This window comes from Mastomys coucha, unplaced genomic scaffold, assembly GCF_008632895.1.
Source record: "Mastomys coucha isolate ucsf_1 unplaced genomic scaffold, UCSF_Mcou_1 pScaffold5, whole genome shotgun sequence".
Lineage (NCBI taxonomy): Eukaryota > Metazoa > Chordata > Mammalia > Rodentia > Muridae > Mastomys > Mastomys coucha.
In genome coordinates this window covers 63,950,193-63,977,328 of record NW_022196911.1, presented here as the reverse complement: position 1 = coordinate 63,977,328, position 27,136 = coordinate 63,950,193, and the positions used below count along the sequence as shown (strand labels likewise).

Genomic DNA, 27,136 nt, shown 5'->3' with positions numbered 1-27,136 from the left:
AGACAAAAACATTCCGAGAAAGAGAAAACAGTGATTGTTTCATAATTCTTTGATAGTTATTATTACACTGAGTACCCAAACTGATAAAGACAGCTTAAACAAGAAAGGGGACAAAGATAAATCTGATTGTGGCTTGCTATACTTATAAGATATAAAAGGCCAAATCAAACACTTCCTAAACCAGGACCATGAACAATGACTGGGGAGGGTTGTTGGTCAGAACACTGCTAATAGTCATCAGCAAGGTCTTAGCAGCCATCCTCTGAGGGAATGGAAAGGACTTTGATTAGTTGCCGCATGAATCACATATATATGATACCTTTGGCATCTATTCACTGAAAACCTTACCACATATATACAAATGCATACAAGATCAAACTTCTGGTGTATTTAATTATGTTCCTTGAAAGTTAAAAGCAGGCCATAAAAAAGGTATCTCTCGTCCACGTTTTACATATTGAGAGTCAACGGGCTGTGGTGGTTTGGGTGAGAACAGCCCCATAGGCTAATATTTGAATGTTTAGTCCACGCTGGTGAGCTTTTTAGGAAGAGGGGTGACACTGGGGGAGGGCCCAGTCTTGCTTTCTCTATCTTTGCTTCCAACTTGAGATCAAAGTTGCCGGCTTGCTGCCTCACTCCCCACCACGATACCCCTGACATGCACTAACCCTGTGAAACTGTAAACAAGCCCCCAGTTAAATACTTTCTTCCCTGAGCTGCCGTGGCCATGGTGTTTCCTCACAGTAACACAACAGTAACTAAGACACAGGCCAACTTAAGAGGATGCAGTGGTTACTATAGTAGTCTCGCAGGCAACCTCAGCTTCTAAAAATTAGTATTTATTTGTATATATATATATGTGTCTACATGGGTTTATGTGTTCCACATGTGTGGCAGGAGTCCAGAGACACCAGTAGAAGCTGTCAGATCCCCAGGAACTGAATGAAGTTGCAGGCCATTGTGAGTCACCTGATGTGGGTGTTGGGAACCAAACTCAGGTCTTCTGGAAGAATAGCAAGTGCTCTAACCACTGAACTATCTTCCCTGTTCCCAGTCCTATTCTTCTTATCGTTTTAAACTCTGGGGATAAGGTGCCAGGGCTTGAACATGCTAGGCAAGGACGCCATCAACTGGACTACAGCCCTAACTATTATCTTAACCTTTTCGGCATAGCTGGTAACACATATAAACAACGATCCGATTCTTGGGATGATGGAAGAGCGCCGTGTTTCAACACAGAATGAAAATAAGATCACTAATACTCCATCTGTTCCTAAGATCTAGGAAATGATCCAAAGGATCCATCTGGTGATTACAAGACAGTGCATTTATTCCATTTTAAAGATAAGTTTATTTTGTCTTTGTTCCTGGGAAGGACCTCCGTCCCTCCCTAAAAAGAATAAAGTTAAACCATTACTCCATATGGATAGTTAACTGTTGGAAAAAACAAAAAAAACAAAAAAACAAAAAAACCAACCCTCAGAAACTAAAATTGGGTCCTGATGTTATAAAAATGGGTTAAAATTCCCCATAAATTTTAAACAGCTGTTCCATCCATACAATAGCTCACTGAGTTAATTAAGAGCTGCTATTTTAAGAGACAGTAGTCAAAAGACTGTTCTTATTCCAAGGCTACAAAGCACACATTGCCAGAACTGCCAAGCACATGGTCCTCAAGCTTCTTATCTCAACACTACAGGAAGGTTCATCAAAACCATGGGTGTCGCCCAATTCCAACGTAAAACAGTCCGCTCACAAAACTCATCATATCCAGTGAACTGGCTGACAGCTTCAGCAACATGTCTAACTTCTCCACTGAGCGTGCGACAGCATACTGCTTAACTGACTGAGCTCTACCAGGCTGGGTATGTACCGTAGGATATCAAGACAGCATAAGAGGGACACCTTTATACCAGCAGCAGTCACAAGGACACGTCTCGGAGTCAGCCTAGGTGCCTGTCAACACATGTATGTACCTATAACACAAGCTGCGTGACATTTTCAGGACAACTGTGGATGGAACTGGGGGGTAAAGGTGAGATAGCTCGACACAGAAGACAGGTTTTTAGGGAAGAGAACATAAATGCCTGCCCGGGGAAAGAGAACAGAGTCCAAAGAGAAATGGAAGAAAATTCAGGTTTTGGCTTTCATACTTGCTGGCCTCTGAGGGAATGTTCTAAAATACTTTAGCTATGTGGTTACCTACTTGGACAAACACTGGGGTGCCCAGCATGGAATGCTCCAGACTCCCTCAAAGGAACTAGCATTTCCAAATTAGTACATGCAAAGTTCTAGAATTGACTCTACCTCAAAAGCATAAAAAAACTTTGTAAAGTTGAAAATTTATCCACTCCTAAGCCAAATGGCACTTATGCGCAGATATTTGACAAGATGGCACCAAAGACTGATAACAAGATAAAGCAAAATTTCAAAACTTAAACATTTTACTGAATATGCTCAAATAACCCAAAAACTTAAATCTACTAGATTTCAATGTTAAACCTTTAACATTATAAAAAGGGGACAGAATCTGTAAGTTGGAAAGTATTACACACACACACACACACACACACACACACACACACACACACACACACACTCATTCCAAATGAATGTTTCTAGTGAAACACAAATCCAGACTAAACTGAGAAAAAGAGTTGGTCCTCTATCTCTTAAATATTATGTGAAGAGACTCATGCTAAACATACCCCTGTCCACATTTGATCTCCATGAAGTTAAGATTACTCAGGGCAGTCACCCAGAATCTCACCAATAAATAAGCAAGGAAAAAGGCCGCAAATACGACCAGACACTGTACAGTGGTCATAGCTGCACTGCTCACTGGGACAACAGTCACAGCTGTCCTTGGCTTCACATGGCCTGTTGGAAATGCTGCTCATTAACACCGAACTACACCCCAGACTTAAAATACAACTCTTAGGAATTTCATTTTAACAAGACATCCTGGATATTGCCTGTTTTAATTCTATAATGAAAATTCGCTATCTTATTTAGTTAATATTTGTTCTGAGTTGACAGGCTTTTCTGGGAATTCTCTGGAGGGGCTGTCAAAGCATCTGCAGCAGTTGAACTGAATGAATTATTAGCAGCTTCTATAGGGGAAAGGCAGGTTTGCTTTATACTCTGAGATTATTTCTCCCTTCCTAGTTTGGCACCTAACACAACTATATATGAGCCATGCTTTACTTTAAATACTCGAGCAATGATCGTGATGTATATGTATTCTGTTTTAAATTCTGTCCTGGAGGCAGCCATTTTCCTTAAACAAGGACAGTCATGTGAGGAGTAGTGGCTAGGGTTAATCCAAAGGCCAGATGGCCACTGCAAATGTTTCAATTATCCTAATCTCCAAACCCTTCAGAAGCTCTGCTGTTACTAAAATGAGTTCACATGTGAACTAAGTGGCCTGGTACTTAATGTAATGGATATTAGAAATTACCAGGATAGCAGGAGCAGTGATGAGATAAGGCCAACCCTCTCTACCTAGGTCTGAATACCATGTTAAGACTGGGTACCCAGAAGGCCTGGGTGCTAGGAGCTCTGCAGAAGGCTCGGCTCTACAAGGGTAAATGTGAATGCAATGATGATCTGGGAGGCCGGCTTTAGAGCAGACTGTACCCCATCTCTGATACTGTCACACAAGCTACAGCTGACTTTTCAGGGACAGCTGTGGTCAGGGGACTTAGGGGTTTTAATGTTTGTAACACATATGAGGGTGTGAACTTGTGACTCGATTTCATTATAATCTAAGAATCAAATCAGAGGGAGGCGTCTATACCTTTGCCTTGCTTTCACAACTAGAAGCTAATTATCTACCAGAGGCGGAATTCCGCAGAGCGGAATTGTTAAATTGGCTCAGGTTGGTTTAACAGTGGAATGCAATCAATATAGAAATAAGCACTCGTGCAAATAGATTTCCAAGTAATCTGTCTGCGGCTTCAAGCCACCATGTTAAACTGAAGTCCTGTTTCAAAGTTGCATTGAGAGAGAGCCATCGCCCATAAATTGCCTCCATCTGGGATGCATTTTGCCTCTCATAAACAGTACCGGACTCACTGTGGATGATTATTTTCATAAGAGCAATGCTCTCCTGGAGAATCCCTTAACACAAAGCACATGCCAGCATCTTTAGAAGAAAAGATATCTTCAGGAAATTAGCCGGCTATATCAGATCAAAGAAACAGAACCAAATGGCTTCTAAAGTTCAGCGTCTATAGTTTCAAATATTTTCCCTGCAAGCAGGCTGCTTGTAAAGAGTCACTGCATGAAATCTTACTGTACACACAACTCATCTTTTACCATCAAATCACTTTCAGGATGACACCAATGGCTAATCTCAAGCCTGTCCTGTCCATGGAGTCAAACACCTCCCACATAACTCCAATCCACATTCCTAAAACAGGAATACACACACTTGGGATGTGTAACACAGAGTGAGCGACTGCCAGGACACAGTGTGTCCCGAGAATGCTAATGTTTAAACCAAAGGAAGGTGAGTCCTATGGGGCAGGACTTAGTTAGGCATTCCCCAGGCCTAGAGTGCAATGGGCACTTAGGAGTATTTTGATGAAATGAATCCTATTAAATACATCTTCTTACATTGTGAGGCACAGTGCTGGAACCAAGTACACAGTGGGGAACAAGGCAGACAGAGTCCCCACTGGCTGAGCTCAGGGGAGGAACTACAATCAAAATAACTGGCTGTGAGAAGAAAACAGTTGGGGAGCAGAGAGAAAGGTGGTCATATCTCAGACTCATTCTGGAGGGTTAACTGAAGTCCTTGCCACCTGGGAGAGGGGCCAATAGAAAAGGTCTGAATTCTTAGGAATTTTGACTTCCCAGGTTTTTTCTGTTTTTATTTTGCTTTAATAAGCTTAAGTAAGATTTTTGGTTCAATTTATTGACATAAACCATAATGGAACAAATTCTGAAAGAAGATAAATTTCCATTTGAGTCTGCTAAACCTTCATATTTATAAGACACTCACAGAGACGCCACTTGGGCAGCAGAATTGCTCGGCAAAAAAGAGGTGCTAATAATGAACTGACTGCACAATGAACCAACACTCAAATCTAAATTACGGCAGAGTCATCATCAGAGGGTGCTGCCGGGACCCAAAGGCATCGGCACAGAGGGCCAGGGAGAAGAACCGGAACTGAACAGTACTCAATCAATGAAAGTAATTACATAATTGTCTTTTAAGAAACTACTAAAATCAGACACCTGTTTTACTGTTATGTAGGTACCACCTCGCTCGTAGAAAGCTACTAAACCATTTCTAAGGAACAAAGCAAATGAACAAAGAAATCCTCAATACTGTACAAAAAAGTGAAAACCTGAGAAAATTCCTTTGCTTTTTGAATGAGAGTTATAGCTAAGACTATTATATTGCCTCAATCACTCAGGCACTTGTAGGCAAGGACTGAGGCAGAGACCACGGAGGAATGCTGTTTACCGGCTTGTTCAGCTTGTTTCCTTATCCACACCAAACTCACCTTCCAAGGGCATGACACCACTCACAGTGGGCTGGGCCTGCCCACATCAATAATTAATTAAGAAAATGCCTGTAAACATGCCCACAGGCAAATCTAAAAGGAGCAATTCCTCTTCCCTCTACCCAGGTGATACTGTGTCCAACCGCCAAAAACCAACCAGCATGCTCACACACTCTGTAAATACACTGCAGAGGAACCAGCGTACTCACACACTCTGTAAACACACTGCAGAGAGCCAGCGTGCTCACACACTCTGTAAACACACTGCAGAGAGCCAGCGTGCTCACGCACTCTGTAAACACACTGCAGAGAGCCAGCGTGCTCACACACTCTGTAAATACACTGCAGAGGAATCAGCGTGCTCACACACTCTGTAAACACACTGCAGAGAGCCAGTGTGCTCACACACTCTGCAAACACACTGCAGAGAGCCAGCGTGCTCACGCACTCTGTAAACACACTGCAGAGGTGTTAGTTTAGTTTGAGTGTAAGTCAAGAGCACAATTTTGCAACTGCAGCATAACTGGCATTTGGGACCAGGTAGTGGGAACTACCCTGTGTATTATGGGAGCTTACCTCTGACCTCTACCCAACAGATACCAACAGCATATCAATAGCCTTCCCAGTGGCTGAATGTCTCTTGGAGAGCCCCCAATTAAGAACCAGGAAGAGGGGCTGGATGTGGTGGCACAGGCTTTTAGTCCCAGCACTTGAGGGGCAGAAGCAGGTGGACCTCTGTGAGTTCGAGGCCAGCCTAGTCTACAGACTGAGTTTCAGGACAGCCAGAGCTACATAGAGAAACCTTGTCTCAAAAAAACAAACTAAAAAACCAACCAAACAAAAACAAAAAAAAAAGCAAAAAATTAACATTTAAAAATAAGTAACATTTAAAAAGGAATAATGTCAGTTATACATCAGGGCCATATGTCAACAATGGAGATCCTCTGAGGATCTGGGGTAGCCGGAGATTGTTAGCTGGCCCCGTTACTGATATCACACTTTTAGTTCCCTCCCTCAGTGTCAGACCATCAAGAAGGATTGATATGAAAGACATTTTGAGTAGTTTTCTCTCTTGGATCACTCCTTCTGTGGGAAAACAGCAGGCACACAGTGAGGACACTTAGGCAGCTTCCCCGAGGCTCAGCTGCTGAGGCCTGGGGTCTTTTACCGCAGCTGATGGGAAATTGACCTTCCGGTCAAAAGCTGCCTGCATAAGCCTGGAGGAAAAGCCTCTAACCCGGCAGGCCTTTTCAGCACTGCCGCACTAACTCACAATGTTAAAACCACAACCTCACAGGAGACACTGAACCAAACTACCCAGCTGAGCTATGACCAAAGTTTCAACACCCAGAGATTGTGAAAAAATGTTTATGTCTGTATCTTCTGGGGTCATTTGCAATAAGAAACTAAACACAAAAAGAAGTAAAAACATGCCCTGGCAGGGGATAAATTCTTATCACTTAGTAATAGGATCACTACGCTATTTACCACTAACAGACATAAATAATGTTTTAGTAGCAACTTCTCTTTTCTAGGTAAAAATAAGACTACTATGTAGTACAGTTTCTCCTGTATTTAGACTGTGGTTAGGGACAGGCTGTGTGTGTGTGTGTGTGTGTAGGGGGAGTCCAAAAAGATAGGTAGCTGGATGTATGTGGTAAATTAAAGGATTTTCCACAAATCTGTACTTGAAAACCTTCATGGAAAAAAAAGTCACAAATCAAAACTGGGAGCTCACTGCTTCTGTCACCGCACTAAACACAGGGCTTTTCAGGAAGGAGAATTTAAGATTCAACTATGGCACAGGCTCAGTGTGGATGGTCCAAGGAAGGACGGGCCTCTAGTTCAAGTCTCACCAGACCATTTCTAAGGCAGGCACAGGCATCTCTTGACAACCACAGGGATTCTCACCCCACTTTGGACAAACAATTCAAAAGGAATTACTAAATAAACTTTGAATGAAGCGAATCTTCAAATGTTCCTTACTAGGAACAAACACTATTCCAAACAAACAGATCACTATTTCCTCCTTAATGTGGAGAGCCTCGAACTGCAACTCTCTGAGGCTGAGGCAGACCAACTGTGGTACCCCACCTCACGTTAAAGTTCTAGCCCCAGCACTTTAGGGTATATTTGGGGGAGTGGGCCTTTAAGATGATAATTAAGTGAAAGGGGCCTTAATAGCAGATAAGTGTCCTGATACAAAGAGGAGATGGAGACAGGGAGAGAGAGAGATCTGGTAAAAAACGACCATCTGTAAAACAAGGAGAGAAATCGTACAGAAAACCAAACCCACTCGTGTCTTAACCTCTAACTCAACCTCCACAAGAACACATCTCTGTTGTCTCACCTACAGTTAGAGGCCCGTGCTTACAAGGCTAGGCATCGGTGACAACTGAATCTGGTCCCTGTTTCACTAGTCATGAAAGCCACACCACCAAAAGATGTACATACACCCACAACGTTACACACTCAATTTTAAAGAGCATGTAACAGTGATACTATGTTCTCCAAAATGTTCATGGAAGACTCATCAGACCTGAAGTGCTTCCTGTCCTGGTGTCCGTACTCTCACCCATACTTTAGGAAGGAGAAGGGAAACTGTCAAATCCGAACAGTTTAAGTAGAAGTCATTGAATAGTAACAGTTCTTGGATAATAGAAAAAAATTCTCCCTTAGTTAAGCCGAGCGGAAAGAAAAGCTATCCAGGAACTGACACAGTTGAAGAGTTAAGAGAACAAGCTGTAGCCCAGGTGTGGGGCGCATCCTTGATCCCAGGGCTCAGGAAGCAGAGGCAAAAAAACCCAAAACAACAAAACCCTCTGAGTTCAAGGCCAGCCTGGTCTACAGTGCAAGTCCCAGGGCAACCAGGACTACGAGAAAGACCCTGTCTCAAAGAACAAAGAAAATAAGTTGTAAACAGAGTCATACTAGTGAGAAACATTCTGCCCATAGCCCATAGAAATAGCAAGCTATAAAAAGAACAACTCACATTGCACCAAAACCAGCTTCGTTACCATACCCATTGATTTGCTAAGTACTCAGCACACACAACATTTATCTTAGTGAGGGTGACCATCTGTGTGATGAAGCACCAGGACCAAAAGCCTTTTGGGGAGGAGACGGGATAGTTGGTTTATACATTCCCAAGTCAGGTCATTGAGGAAAGTCAAAGCAGAGACTCAAGTCAGGAGACGTTTCATGAGAAATCTGAAGAAGTCCAAGTTTTGGGGCTTTTCAACTTACAAAGCGAGATGAGTTATCATTTTTCACAGTCTTCGCATTTCCAAATGATTCCAGAATTGGATTTGCTTGTAAAAGCTGCCGTTCAAGTTCCCCCTAAAAGACATCACACATACACATAGACATACACACACATAAATAAGAACAGATGTACGTTAATCTCCTGTCTTTACTTAGTACTTGGGGTGAAAAAAATACACCCCCACCCCCCTTCCTGACACTTTCATCCTGCTGCCATCAGTGACCTCTGCTGGCTCCTATGCCTGCATATGACAATGGATTCCACTGGAATAAAAAAAAAAAAAAAATCAGCATCCAGAAAGGGGTCGGGAGAAGAAAATGTCATGCTGGACAGATAACAATTTAAACTAGGCAGAAAATAAAACATCGCAAATGGTTTCCATGAAGTGAAATCAAGTGTAACACTCGGCTTAAGAACACATTATTGCTGCTGTTATTTTTATTCTGCTTTGGATGTAGGATTTAAGATGGCCGACTGAATAATCTCCACCACATTGTTATCCTCCCAAGAGCCTTCACACAGCATGGCCAGTGTTGGGACAACAGCCCCTCCACGTCAGAGGCTGGCAAAGACAGCAAGGCAGTCACTTCACTAACAAGTACAAGACTTGGCACGAAGTATGCTTTAGTCAGTCTTTGTATGCAAATCAGGCTACAAGACAGATCTCACAAATGAGAGGCCCAGTCCATGAAGCTCAACAGAAAGCTGCAGGGGAAAGCTGATGCCAGGCTTCGCCAAGAAAAACACTAAAAAGTGATGTTGTGTTTAGGGAATGTAATTTCAGATTCTCTAAGGAAAAAAAAAATTCCTCATGTAGAGTTTTTAAGTTAGTGGTCATCAAGCGGTGCATGATGCATGCCACTATCAAATCTCAAAACAGGAACAAATGCACACTGTGGTATTACCTTACAATTCATGGATCTGGGGCATCAACATGGCCAACTGAAGACCCCAGTTTTGGCATCCCCCTGGTGGGGACTCTGTGACGGGATGCACTCTGAAGAGCAGGACAGTGTTCCCAAGGCACCCACAAAATATGAGGATGTGCTCCTGATGTCTACCTGCACAGCCCAGATTCTCACAGGCCTTAACCACAGCCGACCACTGTGCTCAGCTGACTGCTCCTGGTAATCCATTGCCTGGTATCACCTGACTTTCTGGGCATTAGGTAAGATGTCCAGGGCATTCTCTACAGTGAATCTTAGTTTGACTTAAAGACTTAAACCTGTTTTTATGGAAATCTCTGTATATTATATGCAAATAATTTTCCCTTTTTTCCTTTTTCCTTCCTTCCTTTCCCTTTTGGTTCTTTTGATACAGGGTCTCATTATGTAGCCCTGGCTGTCCTTGAACTTACAATGTAGTACAGGCTGGCCTCCAACTCACAGAGATCCACCTGCCTCAGCCTCCTGACTGCTGGGATTGAAGGCATGTGCCACTACTCCCAGCCATTAACTTTTCTTAAAGATGTTTGGAATCCTGAGCTAAATAAGATTACTGCAAGCTGTTATTACTAAGGTCTGATATCAGTTGGGGATGTAGGTCAGAGGCAGAATGCTTGCCTAGCACATGCAAGGCCATAGGTTCAACCCCTAACACTGCAGGGTTGGGGGACAGGGGGGACTGGTACTATTCTGTGAGCTGCCACTTCCCTCAGCGTGTTCATGACTGAGACCTTGCAATGCTTGTAGCACACTAATTCTGTGGCCAGTTGTATGACCCTCCAAAGGCCCCTTCTTGTCTTTGCTATTCAATTTAGTTTGTGGAACTGGAATGCAGAAATTGTCTGGGAAACTGATGCTGTGGTAAGTGAGGTGAACCAGAGATCTGAAATACAGATTCCTTTTTTTTTTTTTTTTTTTTGGTTTTTCGAGACAGGGTTTCTCTGTGTAGTCCTGGCTGTCCTGGAACTTACTCTGTAGACCAAGCTGGCCTCAAACTCAGAAATCCACCTGCCTCTGCCTCCCAAGTGCTGGGATTAAAAGTGTGAGCCACCACAGCCAGCTCAGATTCCTTAAAATCATGCACCATCCTTCCAAATTATGATAAGAAGATTGACAATCTCTTTTGAGGTGTCTTCCTAATTTAGAGGGAGACAAGTACAACACCCCTGGTCTCCCGTCCCTGGGCATGGCTGGTTTCCTGTCTCTAGGCATGGCAAGAGGGATTCTTTGGGTCACATGCATTTCACTGGTTCCTTTCCCTATCTCACCCAGGCAAATGTTTGAGCAGATGTACAAGAAGTCCTAAAACATTCTAGTAGTACCTGGGAAGGGAGTGGGGGTGACCCAGAGGCAGCCCTGAGATCTGGACTGCAGCTTCAATGTGCAGACTAGCATTCTGTGTCACTGCTGTTGGCTTTACTAATGGTGTCATGGGGTTGTTCCTCTCCTAAAACATCTGAGACATCAGAAAGATCAAGAAAGATCTTACATAAAAAAATATTTTAAAAAGTACTATCACAGTCATAATTAATAAATTAATTATGTAAATGCTAGGTCAATCTCTGAAGACTACCAGGGCACATGACAATTTTTGTCCCGACTAGAGCTAGGCAAGCACTTATCTTTGCTTCTATTCTATATGATAACTAACAACAAATGTTCTCTATGGATGTGGGGGAGGGGGCACTATTTAAACCATTTCCAAAATTCCAAGTATTTAGTTATATATTGTTTTAAGGTTTTCAATCATGGGTGACAACTATATTCTTGTGTTTATTATTCTATAGTATATAACAGAGCCTTGGTAGAAGAAGAGCCGTGGGCAAGGATCCACTGCACTTTGCAGGGTCAAGCACAAGTGCTCCATGAGAGAGGAAAATTAGATTCCAATTTCAAACATCAGGGTCTCGTTTCCCTATCTGCTTTGTCACCTTTGCCTCAGTTCAAGGCAGTGCAGGCCACCGAGGAAGGACAGTGTCATCTGCAGAATAAGAGGCAGGTGCACTGGCTTCAAGGCATCGTTTAGAACGATGGTGGTGGTAAAGTTTGAAAAATTAGTCATTTCCAAATCTACTCAAGTGCCCCATACTGAGGCTTGGAGCAGTGATGGACACAGTAAGGCCTCCGAACAGCCTGTCAGGTGAAAACCCACAGTGTACTGTGCCTGCAGCTGCCTGGTGGGTGGTACCGAGGGCGTAAAGCCAAATATAACTTTCAATTATGTTATAAAACATATCTAAAAGTTCACAGATAATAAATCTTGGCTTGAAGTTTACTTTTGTAACTTGAATTTGAAAACCAGTGTTTCTTTTATTTATTATTTTCAAGGAAGCTATAAAAGACCAGCTGTACCACTTGGGTGGGTTACACGCGTGTGGATGAGAACATGGAGATACTCAAACATTGCCCTGCTGTTTTCACATGGCTTGGCAATCCCATTTTAGGTGTGTGCTCAAGAGCAGTCAGTGTCCCTACCAAACAAGTGCCTAAGTGTTCAAAATAGCCCAAACGAGATGAGATGCGACCCACATGCCTGCTGGCTTCTGAGTGGACACTGAAACAGGGCATGTTTAATGCAGCAGAATGTTCTTAGACCATGACAAAAGAACGTTGTACTTCTAATGATGCAATGTAGGCTGAACCTCAAAAACATTATGCTCAGTGAAAGAACAGCCAGAAAACGATTCTCATCCATATACAATGTCCAAAAAAGGGCACATATATAGGGAACAGAAAGTGACTGGTGGCTGCCAGCACAGGAGGAAACGGGAGGTGACTGCCAGGGGACAGTGGGGCTTCTTGTAGGGAGGCAAAAAATGAAAAGTGTCCCACACTTGTGATGATGTTGAATTGTGTGGCTGTGAATATATGAAAACATAGAGCTGTACATGTAAATGGGCAAACTGTACAGAATGAATTGTATTGCAATATTTGGCCGACAAAGTTCAATGTAAATTCAGAATCCAGTAGAGTAAAGGAAATCGGGAGAAAAAAATGAAATAAACAAATAGTGACTTTGCAAGGTCAGCCCTCTGCAGGCTCTGCATCCCCAAATTCAACCAAAAATGCAATGAAGATATTTTGGGGGAGAGTAGCATTTGTACAGGTTCCTATTTATCAACTACTTACACACATGTGTATTGTAACAGACATAAGTACTGTAGTGTGACTTCCATTACATAGGAGGACTGCAGAGGCTCAATTTTATGTATGGTACCTGAGCACCTGAGGCTTCTGGCATCCGAGGAGGGTAAGGAGAGAGGCCAGAGCCAATCTCACCAAGGTACTTTATAAGCTCATATTCTTCAGCGTGTTGGAGAACAACTAAGAACCAATACTTGTACATTTTTAAACATATCACACAGCTACTAGCAACTTGACTGAGGTAGCAATGAATGTGGGAAGGCAGCCTTGGGGCTGTGCACACAGATAGCACATGCAGAGACGTGCAACCCAGCAGGGACAGCAGAGCCCAAAGCAGCAGCCTCCTCCTCTGGGAGAACTTGCTTCCAGGGATGGACTGGAACTTCTGAGGCATCCAAGTGTGGCATGCTACTCACATACAACTGGGATGCCCTGTAATTTAAAAATGACATCGAAACAAAATGTAAATGACAATGGCTCCCGTGTTTCAGAGAACTTGGAAAATCTAACTCCTTATCTTGCTTATTTAATATTATCTCAGGCTCAGGCAGATTAAAAGGTCATAGAGTGCACCTCAAATGCACAAAGAAAAGCTGGGTTCTTATCTGTGTTGTCCTCTTTCAACTACCAAAAAAGCCTTTACATATTGCATAGCATGACAGTTCATTCAGTAACCTTTCCAAGCTATGCTGCTGGCCTGGGCGGCAGGAAGTCACAGAGAGCATCTCAGGCCTTCACAGGTAAACAGAGCTCTGGGGGTGGACAGTTTCTCTCACCTTGAATGTTAAGAAAGATACTTGAGAATCTCAGTACCTGTGACAGTTCTTCTGGATATGTAGGTCTGTATGATCTTTGCTGTGTGTATTAATAGATCAACCATGACTCAACAGCACTGCTTCTTGCTTTAAGTTAACGACATTGTCATGCTTGAGGAAGACAGACAAATCAAAGCTGTTGCAGTGCCATAGTGAGGACCTGTCCAAGGCCATGTCCTGCTCCTCAAGGACTCCTGCGAAGCAGGGGATGGAAGCCAGCTCTGGTTTGTGGTTTGTTCAATGTTGAGAACATCTGGGGTTAAAAGGTAACCCAGCACAAAGAAAATTCTAATTTATTGAGAATATTAAATACAACAAGGTGAGCCTTTGGGCTAAAACACATACAGGCATAAATTATACAATGCCATAAAAACTTAACAGGTTAGAAATGTAGTGTCCCCAAGGGTACAGCTTTCAAGGTTGTATCCAAAATTTAAAATGTAATGTACAGCACAAAACAAAAGTTTTCATGTGATTGTTAAATAGTAGGATAATTCCACCTAGGATGACAGATGAAATCATCTTAAGTTTAAAGACTCCTTAAACATGCATTTCGGTGTCACGGTAAGAGGGAGACTGCTCACATTTATCTAGAACACACGAGGTAAGAAAGCACAAGCGCATGCTGCTTCGCGTGGACGAGTAAGATGCCAGCGATACGTTTTCAACATTAACTCCCATTTTAGAACAGATTCTGCTCAGAGCCAAGAGTGCAACTTGTTTCTAGGAGAGGCTGTATCCTAAGACAGAAATCAGCGCAGGCTCTCAAGACTCAGAAGCACAGAGAAAATCACTTGCCTGGGGTTTCACTGGCTTAGGCGATTCCTGCTGCTCGTTACAAACAGATAAGCAGACATTAGCACAAAGCACCGAGTCAGCGGGCAGCAGGAGCTGGTTTGGCTGGCACACGAAGACTTACCAAAACTACCACATCTCAAAAAATGAGAGGCTCACCGACACCCCTATTTTGTGTTTTTTATCTATTTATCATCCATCAATTCCTCCCACAGACACCCCCTCCCCACCACCACCCCAGAGCTGCTATAGGCAGTGGCCATAGGCACTCTGTAATCTGGAAAGAACCACTAAAATTATTTAAAGACACTCATTTGGTTGACAGAAATCTTCATAGGCACTGCTCATTAATTTATAAATTGGGCTTCAAGCCACAGCCATAATTCCCATTTGCCTAGTGAGAAAGCCTAGTTAACTTCCTTGTATTGTGCCTGGCTCTTCCTGAATGGAAGGAAGAGTGAGGCGGCTGGGTGTGTGGCCAGGAGCTGCTTGCCAGAGCAGTGTATGGAGCAGCTGCACTTTCCTGGTTTGTCTCTGATATTATAAGAGAATGAAATGCAGGCAAAAAGCAGCGAAGCAAAGACTTACAGGAATATTATGGTCCTTTCTTCCTTTGTGAGAGGAAGCAACGTGGGCAAGGTACTGGATGACTTTCTTTGTATTTTCTGTCTTCCCGGCACCTGATTCACCCCTAAAAGAAATAGCAACACCAGCTACTTTAAAAAAGAGAGCTGAGCACATGTTTTCCAAAATTACAACTGATACATGAAACTGAGCAGAAGATTTAGGAAAGGAAAAAAAAAAAAGAGAAAGCAGGAGAAAACTTATGGGCAACAGTAGTAATAGACAAGAAGATGTATTATTGTTTTTAAACGATCAACTCTTAGAAACCTCATTATCACCACTGAACCACCTTGAAAATTGTTTTCTTTCTTATAATGCATTAAAAATGTACACCAAAAAGTGAGCTCTGGGTTGCACAGGAGAATTGATTTTTGCCTGTCTTTCACCCCCCCCCCCCCCATTTCAATGAGCACACACAAGCACTGTTTTCACGGGTGCTGGGTTTTGTTGTTTTGAAACAGTCTCCTACTGTAGCCAAGGCTAGCTGGCCTAGGACTTACAATGAGACTAGTATCTTGAAATCACAGTGATCCTCCTACTTCAGCCTCCCAAGTGTGGGGATTAAAGGCTTAAGCCACCATGCCTAAGAAAATTATTGTTTAAGGATGTTATTAAGATGGGCGTAGCAATACACACCTTTAGTAGTAGCACACAGAGACAGAAGCAGACAGATCTCTTAGGCTAGCCCGGCCTACAAAGTGAGGTCCAAGACTATTAGGGCTATACAGAGAAACCCTGTCTTGGGGGGAAAAGGGTATTATACAAAACCAAATAAATAGTCACTGGTAGTACTGGTGAGACAACAGACAAAAATATACAAAACAGATTTTTTTCTGCTTCTAGGGGTAAGAGCTTCCATGAGCAAGGAGAAATATATTAGAATTGTCATGGAAAAAGAGAAAAACACACAAACAAACAAACAACCTCAATAAGTGCATTAGAGACCTCATGTAACACTGACAGAAACCAACACTCCATTGTAGACACAATCTGAAAGAACTGACAGCTGGCGGCCTGCTGGTCACTGGTGCTCATCAAAGCCCAGAGCCTTCCCAGGGCTGAGCCCATGTTGCACCTGGGGAAAATCTTCCCATGTGGTACTGGTCTCACACACAGGGCTCCTGACCCCATGACCTCATGAGCTGGTTTGTGTCTGACCCCACACAACCTCACATAGTATGAACTAAGCTTGACATAACAGAGCTCTCTGTGCACTCAGGGACAGCTGGATTCTCACTCTTCTGCTCAGAATAGTTCAGGTCTCCAGAAAACAAGCAATGGTTTACTCCTTTAATAATCACATATATTAAAATGTTATACATAAAGTATACCTTTATAAATTACATATACAAGATCACATATATGTATCACACGCACACACACACACACACATGCACGTGTGCGCACACACACACACACACACACACACACACATGCACATGCACGTGCACACACACACACACACACACACACACACACACACAGAGTCTCTCAGTGCTTTGTCTTGCCACTCGGCTCTCCCAGCAAATCCTGACTCCTGTCCTGTCCTGTCCTGTTGGAGCTGCCCACTCCTCGAGTTTCCAGCAGGCTTCTGGGTGCTCTGCAGCTGCTTAACCTCAGCCTCAACCACAGCCCAGCAGGTAGAGGGATCCTATTGTCCAGCTACACGGACCAGAGTAGTAAACGATCTCTGAGCTTCAGTATCCCAACTGAAAAATGTAGGCAATAGATCCGCTCCCTCCTAGTCCAAAGTCTGGTGAAACTAGACACAAACCACTTACTGACTTACAGTCACACTTCACATTGCTAACTGTGATGGCTAATCTTGGTTGTCAACTTGACTACATATATCTGGAATCAACTAAAACCCAAGCAGCTTGAGCATACTTGGGGGGGATTTTCCTGATTGGATCATTTGAGGTGGGAGACCCACCCTAAATCTGGAACACTGTAGTCTCAAACACACCCAAAATCTGGGCTACACTTTCTCCTGGCAGCCCACATGAAAGGACATGGAAGCAAGCTTTGTCTTTTGCCTCCTTGTTCTCTCTTGCTGACAAAGTCATCCATTGTGCTGCTGAGGCATCCTTGCATTGGGATTAGAACCTACTGAAGACCAGCTGAGACATCCAGCCTACAAGAGTGAACAACTACTGGATGCTTGGCCTTTCCATCAGGGGGGCAGCCACTGTTGCACTAGCCAGACCACAGCCTGCAAGCCTCTCTAAAAATCCTTACATACAAACACACCACCAGTTCTGTTTCTCTAGAGAGCCCTGACTAATACACTGGCCACCTCTGCTTCTCCTGGGAGTTTCTGAGTCTTAGGTACTTAAACCTACCAAGTTTCTAATAAGGTTTCTGCCCACATTTGAAAGCCTGCATTTAAGATTATTACATCCTTCTAAATTCTCATTTCATGTAATTTGTATTATTACATCTCTCTGCATTTTCTTCTAGACGTTTGAAAAGTTTCAGATTTTATAGCTGAATCTTTAGTCAACCTGAAAGAAAATTATAGTTTGAGAAAATGTAATTCCCACGCCCAGATGACTTGGCTCACGTCCCAGTGTGGAGTCTCCAGCCATCTGAGATGTGATCGTCACCTTGCCTACTTGTTTCTCTTTGCCTATTCAAGGCCAGCACCACAAAGCAGGGATTTTGGAAATACAATTAGCAATCTTCAGTACCTCTTTGGAAAACAAAAAGATAGAAGGAAAAAGTCTCTGGGGTTCATTTCATACATAGATAAACCTGAAATAACTTTGTTCCACAGTACTTGATCCACTGTCCTGCAAGCCAGCTGACCACACCACCCAAAGCAGTGGGTGAGACAAAGAGCATCGACAGACTGTGGCTCTTTAGGGAAAATGGTGACTTTTATCTCTTGGGTAATTCTTCTTTCATTCAAAATAAGCAAAGAGGACGTTTAACTGTCTGTTATAGCCCAATATCTAGCTAAGCAAATTCAGTCTGATGAATATTGGTGAACAAATGAATGACTGCAGGCCACACTCACTTTGCTTCAGTGTTCCTGTTGGTAATGTCCTTCCATCACCATATTAATGATCTGGCTACCACTGGTTTGTTTTTTTGTTTTTTGTTTTTTGTTTTTTTTTCCAGACAGGGTTTCTCTGTATAGCCCTGGCTGTCCTGGAACTCTGTAGACCAGGCTGGCCTCGAACTCAGAAATCCGCCTGCCTCTGCCTCCCAAGTGCTGGGATTAAAGGAGTGGGCCACCACCGCCCGGCTTACCACTGGTTTGTTAATGACTTTTTATGCCTTTATTCAGCCATTCACAAATACTTATAAGCCAACTTCTATGGGTCAGTCACTCTTCTAAGTGCTAGAGATAAGAGCTGTGAACAAAGTCCATGTCCTTGGGGCTCAAGTTTAGGGGATGGGACACGAACAAACCAGGGGAGAAAATGATCACAGACCATGATGAATTCTCTGAAGAAGATGAAACAGACTGGTGGGAGAAATCTGAGGAAAAGGGGCAGCCATCTTCATTTGCCAGATACCTTCTCCAAGACAACTAAGAACTAGCAGGTGAGAAGACCAGAAAGCATTCAGACAGATGGAGAGACACATGCAAAGGCACCAAGCAGAAAAGAACTTAGTGTGTTCCCAGACCTGTGGGCTGGAACTAAGCAAAGAGGACGTTTAGCTGTCCTCTTAGATGTTATCAGAAAACAGCAGCTGGCGCTGATCAAGACGACTCAGGAAATGCCACGAATACTGGGAGTTCATGCTAAATCACTTGGGTTTTACTCAAGTATAATTTTTTTCTTTCTTTAAGGTTTATTTTTATTTTATGTGTATGTGAGTTTTGCTTGCATGTGATCTGTATACCATGTGAATGCAGTGCCCACAAGGGCCTGAAAGTGGTGCTGGATCCCTGGACCTGGAATTACAGATGGTTGTTAGCTTACCATGTGGGTGCTGGGAAATGAACCCAGATCTTCTAGAACAGTGGTTCTCAACCTGTGGGTCATGTGTGACCTTTGGTATGTGTGGGGGTGGGGTGGGGCTGAAAAAAATCTTTTCATAGGGGTCACATATCAGATATCCTGCATATCAGATATTTACATTACAGTTCATAACAGTAGCAAAATTACAGTTGTGAAGTAGTAATAAAAATACTTTTATGGCTGGGAGCCACAACAATGTGAGGAACTGCATAAAAGGGTCACAGCATTAGGAAGGCTGGGAACCACTGCTCTAGAAGAGTAGCCAGTGCTCGTAACTGCAGCCCCTAAAGTATTATTTCTTAATAGCCATAAAACCCAGTTTACTCTTTTTTGTTGTTAACTTTATTCAAAGTAGTGTTTCAATGCTAATCTATTGGCTACTGGGTGCAAGTAGGTAAATTTTTTTATTATGCTCAAGAAATAAGCTTTTCCTCTAGCCTGATGATGATTTGTCTTGAAAACCATCATGACTGCTACTGCTCAGCATCATGTCTCTGTAGTTGCCCAAGCTCTTGTTCCCATCACATTTACATAGCTGTACTTCAATAACAGCTTATGAATTGTAAGGCAACTCCCATACTGTCAGGTCTAATGGAGCTTTGCTATATGAAATGTTGCTTTTGAGGTCAAAAAGATAGCCCAATGGGTAAAAAGCTTGTCATGCTAAGTATAAGGACCTGAATTTGAAACCCAGAAACTATGTCTATAATCTTCAATGATGATGCAGTGATTAAGACCTTTAACTATGGAATAAATATGATCTGTTTAGATTTATATCTTTACCATGAGACACTGAGTATCCCTCATATGTTGAGAGCTTGGTTTTAAACTTACAATAGTACTGGCAGTTAGGAAGGAGACTTAGTGAAAGAAAATTAAGTCACCAAGTTATGTCTTTGAAAGGGATGTTGGGGTCCCAGCACCGGCTTGTCTCATTTACAGCTTTGTGCGATGCATGCTCTCTGCACTGTCAACAATGAGCCAACCAAGCAGAGGAGAGAACCCAGAGCTGGAATAAGCCCCTCTCCTTTATAAATGGACTTATCTCTGCTGTTAAACAGAAAGAGAAACACATTACCTACCTGTAGTGCTCTAGCTAAGTTACTTGCTCATCTGAGACTCACTATACAAATTGGGAAAAAGTTACTTTGTAGACCTGAACTAGCACATAAGCATCTAGAATCGTGGCTGGCAGTGGTGTGAAGAGTGAGGACGATTGTGATGACGAAATACCAACAGGAAGCAACAAACAACAAAACAGAATTCTTATGTTACTCAGAAACACCAAAACAAGGGGTTGAAGAGATGGCTCAGCAGCTAAGAGCACTGGCTGCTCTTCTAGAACCCCGGTTCAATTCCCAGCACCCACATGGCAGCTCACAACTGTCTGTAACTCTAGTTCCAGAGGATTTGGCACCCTCACACTGACATACAAGCAGGCAAAACATCAATGCAAATTAAAAAAAGAAACCATAAATGTTACATCTTAACAGGAGCCAATTATTACACTATACTAAAATATACTTTAGAGGAAAAAGAAATTTGGGGTTATCAGCTTGTCTGAAATCAGAGTCATAAAGTGTCAGTGCTCTCTTCAGAAGGGATTAAGGGTGACTGCTTTATCAGTCTCAATATCAATGCATGGGGAGTCAAAGGAGGGTTACGCTTTTCTTCCAGTTCAGCAGTGTAATCTGAGCATGGAAGACATGGCTCTTTTCAAAGATACCTGGGACGTCCTCACAATGACCAGCAGTGGGTCTGGTCTACAAGTGTGGGCTGCAGGCTCACAAAACTAGGTTAGTCTTCAGAGCTCATCCAGTAGAAACATGGGGAGAAGAGGTTCAGGGTGTAAGTTGAAAGTTGGCAATCATAGGAAATGCAAATTAGAAACTAAAGGACTATAAACTAAGGCTTAAAGAGAGACTGTAAACCATGTGCAGATTATATGTACTTGTTTGCATTGTATATGTATGGGTGTTTTGCCTGCACGTATGTCTGTGCACTGCATGCATGCATGCAGGCCCTCGGAATCCAGAAGATGGCTGCAAATCAGCTACCTGTGGATGCTTGGAGTCCAACCCAGGTCATCTAGAAGAGCTCTTAACCACTGAGCAATCTCTGGAGCCTTATGTACGTGTTCACTTACATAAACAAAACCCACATTGCTTTAATTTTTGATTTGTGGTACTGTCTAAACAGCCACTTAGTATAAAATAACTACAAAATAATACACAGAATAACTTCCTCATAAAGTAGAAAACTTTAGCTTGGCTATGGACCACTGTAAGGCAGAGGTGAACACACTCTTAGAATATTTCCCTTGGATTTTCAAAAGCACCAAGGAACACAGTCTGTTAAACCTGGGATACAATGTTTCATATTTCCTTATTTTTGGATCACAATGTTATTTTATAATATGAATATAAAAGCTGTTAAATATTACAATTGTGACATCTAAAACCAAACAAAAGTTAAAGATGAAAAAAAGTCAGGCTGAACATTTCTAGGACAAGGGGAGGACCTTTCTGGGGTGACGGAACTGTCTTCTGTATCTTGAGACAGGGTTAGCTTATACAAACGACTTATCAAAAACGACACTTAGGGTGTGTGGACCTCATTAAATGGATTTTGCTCCAAATGAAAGTATGAAAATACTGGACCTTAAATAGTACTTTCTATGTAGCAAACCATTTAGGGAGAGATGTACCGATTTGTTAACACTTGGACTTAAAAAGCACTAACTGAGGGGAATCAGAGCTTACTAAATAAGTGAAAATTACTTTTACCTATACAGCTAAACAATTGGCAACCACCAAAATAAACACTGCCTAAACTTAGGCAAAACTCTGTACCTGTGCAGCTACCCTTGAGCCTCTCCCAGGAGTGTCCCGGCTGAAGAAAGCCTGGCCCTTTATTTATATTCAGAAGTGGGGAATCAGTTGTCTATTGGCATAGAAAAGCTGAGGTTTTTCTATGCTTCCCAACTGAAGGCCTAGCCTCCTCCACTGGACCATTAAGGTTAAGGTATGACCCTTCATGGGGCTGGAGAGATGGCTCAGCAGTTAAGAACACTGGCTGCTCTTCCAGAGAACCCAGGTTCAATTCCCTACCCCCACATGGCAGCTCACAGCTATCTGTAACTCCAGCTCCAGGAGATATGACACCTCTACATAGACATAAATGCAGGCAAAGTAACCAATGTACATGATAAATAATTTTTTTTTTTTTTTTTTAGTTTTTTTGAGACAGGGTTTCTCTTTGTAGCCCTGGCTGTCCTGGAACTCACTTTGTAGACCAGGCTGGCCTTGAACTCAGAAATCCGCCTGCCTCTGCCTCCCAAGTGCTGGGATTAAAGGTGTGCGCCACCACTGCCCGGCGATAAATAAATTTTTAAAAGTTGAAAAAGAAAAAAAAAAAGGAAGAAAGACCTTTCAGACAGTTCCTGCAGCTAACCATCTCCAGTTTAGGGTTCTATTGCTGTGACAAACACTGGCAGAATTCAGGTTGGCTTAGCTCACTCTAAACTTGTAGGTAACACTCCATCACAGTGGGACGTCTAGGCAGGAGTTCAGGCATGAGAACCTGGAGGCAGGGACTGAAGCAGGGTCCACAAAGACACAGTGCTTACTAAAGGCTTGCTCACCCTACTTTCTTACATAGCCCAGGACCGCCTGCCCAAGAGTGACGACATCCACAGTGAAGACAGGCCCTCCCACATCAATAATTAAGTAATCAATACCCCACAAACCTACAGTGCCAATCTTATGGAGGCATTTTTCTCAATTATGACTCTCTCTTCCTGGGCTGGAGAAACGGCTCAACAGGTATTAGATTCCCAGTCTGAGTTTCAATGGCCGGGATATAGAGAGCCAGAAGTTGTCCTCTGAGCTCCACACGTATTCTACTGCATATGTACACTCACATACACACCAAAGAAACAATCATCATGGACCGTTAACTTATGTGTACATAAGCCTTTTTTTTAAATATATATTTTTTAAAGATTTATTTATTATTATACATAAGAACAATGCAGCTGACTTCAGACACACCAAAAGAGGGTGCCAGATTTCATTACAGATGGTTGTGAGCCACCATGTGGTTGCTGGGATCCAAACTCAGAACCTTCAGAAGAGCAGTCAGTGCTCTGACCCGCTGAGCCATCTCGCCAGCCCCAAACCTTTTCTTTTCTCCAGTTTATCTGGCTCTTTCAGTAAATAAGCAAGCCCCAGACCACTCTCCTTCCAACATAAACATAAAAATGGGCTGATGGGTAGCGGGAAGAACAAACAGGCAGACATGATAAATCAACTAGAGTATAGTATTGGAGTTGAGCCTGGGTGTATGGTATTCACTGTAGAGTTTTCCAACTTTGTTTTAGGTCTGAGAATATTAATGATAAGACACTGGGATAAGATAACAATTTAAAATAGTCCTTCCTCATCACTTGAATCATAAAAGAGGACAAGCTAATCATTTTTCTAGTTTTAACTCGGTCATGGATTTTGGTGTTTTGCTGGTGGGTAAGTGCGTAAGAACATATTTGATAAAGAAAGAGTAAATCTACTGTGAAGCTCCAAGCTTCAGAATGGCTGTTCTAACTATACAGAATTCATTGAGATGTATAGACTTTTGTTTTGGTTAATTTTGCTGTGTGAAAAACTTTTCCAGTTCTTTATAATGAAATTTAAGATGAAAAAAGAATGGGAAGGAACGCAAACATTGTTCATAATGGTGGATACTCGAGTCAAGCAGAGACAACTCAGCTACCAGGAGACTAGCTCAGGAATGCAAGCCTCTCCACAGAGGACACACTCTACATGACACACCCACCTACTTACAAGTGCTAATGCCTATAGGACCACTGAAGCAACCAAAGTTGGAGGCCACCCACCTTCCACTCTGCTGATAGCAGCCATTCCCTTGTAAGGGCCCATTGTTCTCAGAGCCTGGTGACAGCCTTAACCTCAATGACTCGGAAAGCGGAGGCAGGAAGTCTGCAGGTTCAAGTACAGCCTGGGAAATTTAGTGAGGACTTCTCTCAAAATAAGAAGAGGGTTGGGGTACATCTCAGAGGGCAAGTGCAGCACTGGCCTATGATCATGAGGCCCTTGCTAAAAGTCATCCAGTTCCAAACAACACAGTGTAAGTGGAGCTGAGTCTGCCCCTATAACAGCAGCCCAGGTGAGTGGACTACAGACAGCTAGCTCACTGTCTCATACTTCACTCTGTAGTGGGTTCCAGGTGTGCTAGGGCCAGGATTGTATCTGCCTTGGGAGAGGAACACAGTAGGAATCCCATCATGTACCTTCTTGTTACTTTCAGAACACAGCTGTCCCATAAAAGCCAGCACGAGAAGACTTAGAAAAGCCATGGTACTCTGTTCAACAGTTAGCCAACACCCACAGCTGGCTGCAGAGGCAGGAGTGAGCCCCACATGAGATGGCCAAGCCTGTTCTATATATATATTCTGGGATAGTCAAGTGTGTCTAATATAGTTGGCTGGGGAACCTGTAGGACCATACAACCATGCTCAGTTTTTTTGTTTTAATTATTATTTTTATTTTACTTATTATTTGAATAAGGTGTGCATGTGTGTGTGTGTGCGCGTGCGCATGCACGCGCAGAGAGGGGTATGCCAAGGGGCATGTGTGGTGACCAGGACAGTTTGCATAGCTGGTTCTCTTCCTCCACCTTTCTACCTTTACATGAGTCCCAGAGATCAAACTAAGGTGGTCAGGTTTGCAGTATGAAGAGGCAAGCAAGTGCTAAGTCCTCTCATAGGACTGACCATGCTGTTGAGCATGAGGCTGAAGGGAGACTTCTTTATGTAAGTCTTTGAGGCTACAGGATTCTCAGCTCCCAGTTCTCTATCCTATGGACCTGCGTTGGGACTGTGGACATTCCCAGAGGAGAGCTGTGGGTCTTCTAGCCCTTCCAAATTCTCCTTCTTCCTGCCCCCATCCAGCTACTCTTAAATGAAACACTGTCTCCCTCCTCTGCATCTCCTCTTGGCCACATTAAAGGCACCAATGAGATAGAAACTCTCTGCTGGCCTCTAGTAGTCAGCCATTGCTCTGTTCACATTGATCTGAGAAACAGCAGATCTTAGTTTTTGTTTGTTTACCCTAATTTTCTCTTATTTCTCAGCTCCAGTCTGGCTTCCAGGCCCTCCCTACCCCATCTCTCAAGTCCTTTTAACATCCTCCATCTTCTGTGACTTCTATTCACCTCACTCAGTATCAGGAGGCAGCAGACTCCCTGAACACTCCCTGTTTCAGGAAAGGCCCCTTGTCCCTTGGCAATGCCACCATCCCTTGGGTAGTAACAGACTTTGCAGCTCTTCACAGCTCTTCCTCTCGCTTATCTCCTGAGTGCTGCTTGTCCTGAGGTGTCCACATACAGCACACAGCATCTACAACATCCACACTGTGGTTCCTCCATTCTGTATTTCCAGCACAGGCCTCTCCCCTGAGTACATTTCTACAAGTTAAGGGATGAGCACAGACAGACACCCTACCAGCATGTGGCCTCCACCACTCTAGTCTGCTCCCTTTCCACCACGTAGGGAGACAGCCTAATTCTACCAATAAATCTATTTATTTTCTTGGCCATAGAAACCACCAAGCCCCAGTAAACCTGGCTCTTTGACTGAATACCCCTTACACTCAACTGCTTCTTAGTAGGTTCATAACATCTCTTGTCTTCCATCATCACAGCCTCCTAACTGATCTTCTCCAGCCCAGGGTCCATGTGCAGACAAAGCCATCTTTCTACTGTGCACAGCAGATCACATTGTACACCTGGATACTGTTCTATCCAGTGCCATAAAATATACAGGCATGAGGCGATCAATAAATACTTATTGAGTAAAGATAAAAGTGCTGACTGAACTCTCCCACCACCCTGTACTTAGACATATAAACTAAAGAGGTAAATTTTACAAAGTTAACTTAGGAAATGTGAGAAGTCTTGTCCGATAGCAAAGCAGTAACATCAGGTGTGAACATCTTGAATACTCTGAGCCTTGACATAACTATGACATCTAAATCATACCCTTGCTTAACTCCACCACCTCAAACACAAAAGCAGTTCTCTACTTTCCAAGAAAATTAGAAACAATTCTGAATATCCAACATTTACTTACGTGCAAAGAATTGACTGGTCCTCACGATCTATAAAACAAAATAAAACAAACAAAAAAGTGACCATTTGCCCAATTTTATAATTTGTTATACAATACAGTTGCAGTAACAGATTATAAAATAGTAGTAATCCTCCTCTTAAGTCAAAGGTGAATCTGCTTCAACCTGTCCACCGTCCTAACTCACATCAGATTAATCAGCTCCCACTGCTGTGCCATGTGCTCTGGGGGTAACCGGACCCAGACAGGAAACACTGCTTTCTGGGTGATTTCATGAATACCCACAACTAGTCAGGACAGTTTATGTGAGGCTTACCACTGCCTCAAGTCAAAATGAACCACCTCTCCCTTAAACATTTTTCTTAGGTATTTATAACACTGACAAAAAGCTGACTGATAGATTCCAAACACAACAAAGGAGTGTACAATAATACTCTACTATATTTTTATGATTATTCAATTTTTAACATTTCAGAGTGATTTAATGATTTAAGTATTCAGACTTTTCAAACAAAAAGAAAGAACCTGAATCCACATCTACACGGTTAATAGGATGAGATTTCTAATTACTTGCAAGTATTCTTATTTGTATTGCACAGTGTGTGCATGTACATGTGGTGTTGGGGATGGCTTCATGTGTGTCAGGCAAGCCCTCACCCACCCACCGAACTACATCCAGCTGTTGTTTTTAACAGAACTGAACAAGTCTGCTACTGCTTTAAGAGGCTCTGTGGGTCACAGGCCCTGGTGCAGGCAGCTACTTTACTGCCTCCGATCTGTGTTTACTGATCCTCTGGTAGATGCTACCAGGTACCCAAAAGATTAAACAAAATCTGTTTACATATTCTATATTAAATTGAGTTACACAAAAACCTGCTACTGTGCTGGCTCCACTCAAGTCTATCTTTCCTTCCT

General features: G+C 42.8%; 1 protein-coding gene across 1 annotated transcript in view; it reads right to left on the bottom strand.

The window, feature by feature from the left end:
* Positions 1-27,136, bottom strand: part of Myh10 (myosin heavy chain 10) — a 126,830-nt gene that overhangs the window by 59,934 nt on the left and 39,760 nt on the right. The window contains exons 4-6 of the mRNA XM_031353324.1: positions 26,225-26,252; positions 15,068-15,170; positions 8,763-8,855 (exon numbers count right to left, since the gene is read on the bottom strand). Of these exons, the coding sequence (XP_031209184.1) occupies positions 8,763-8,855; positions 15,068-15,170; positions 26,225-26,252 (224 nt within the window). The remainder of the gene's footprint in view (positions 1-8,762; positions 8,856-15,067; positions 15,171-26,224; positions 26,253-27,136) is intronic.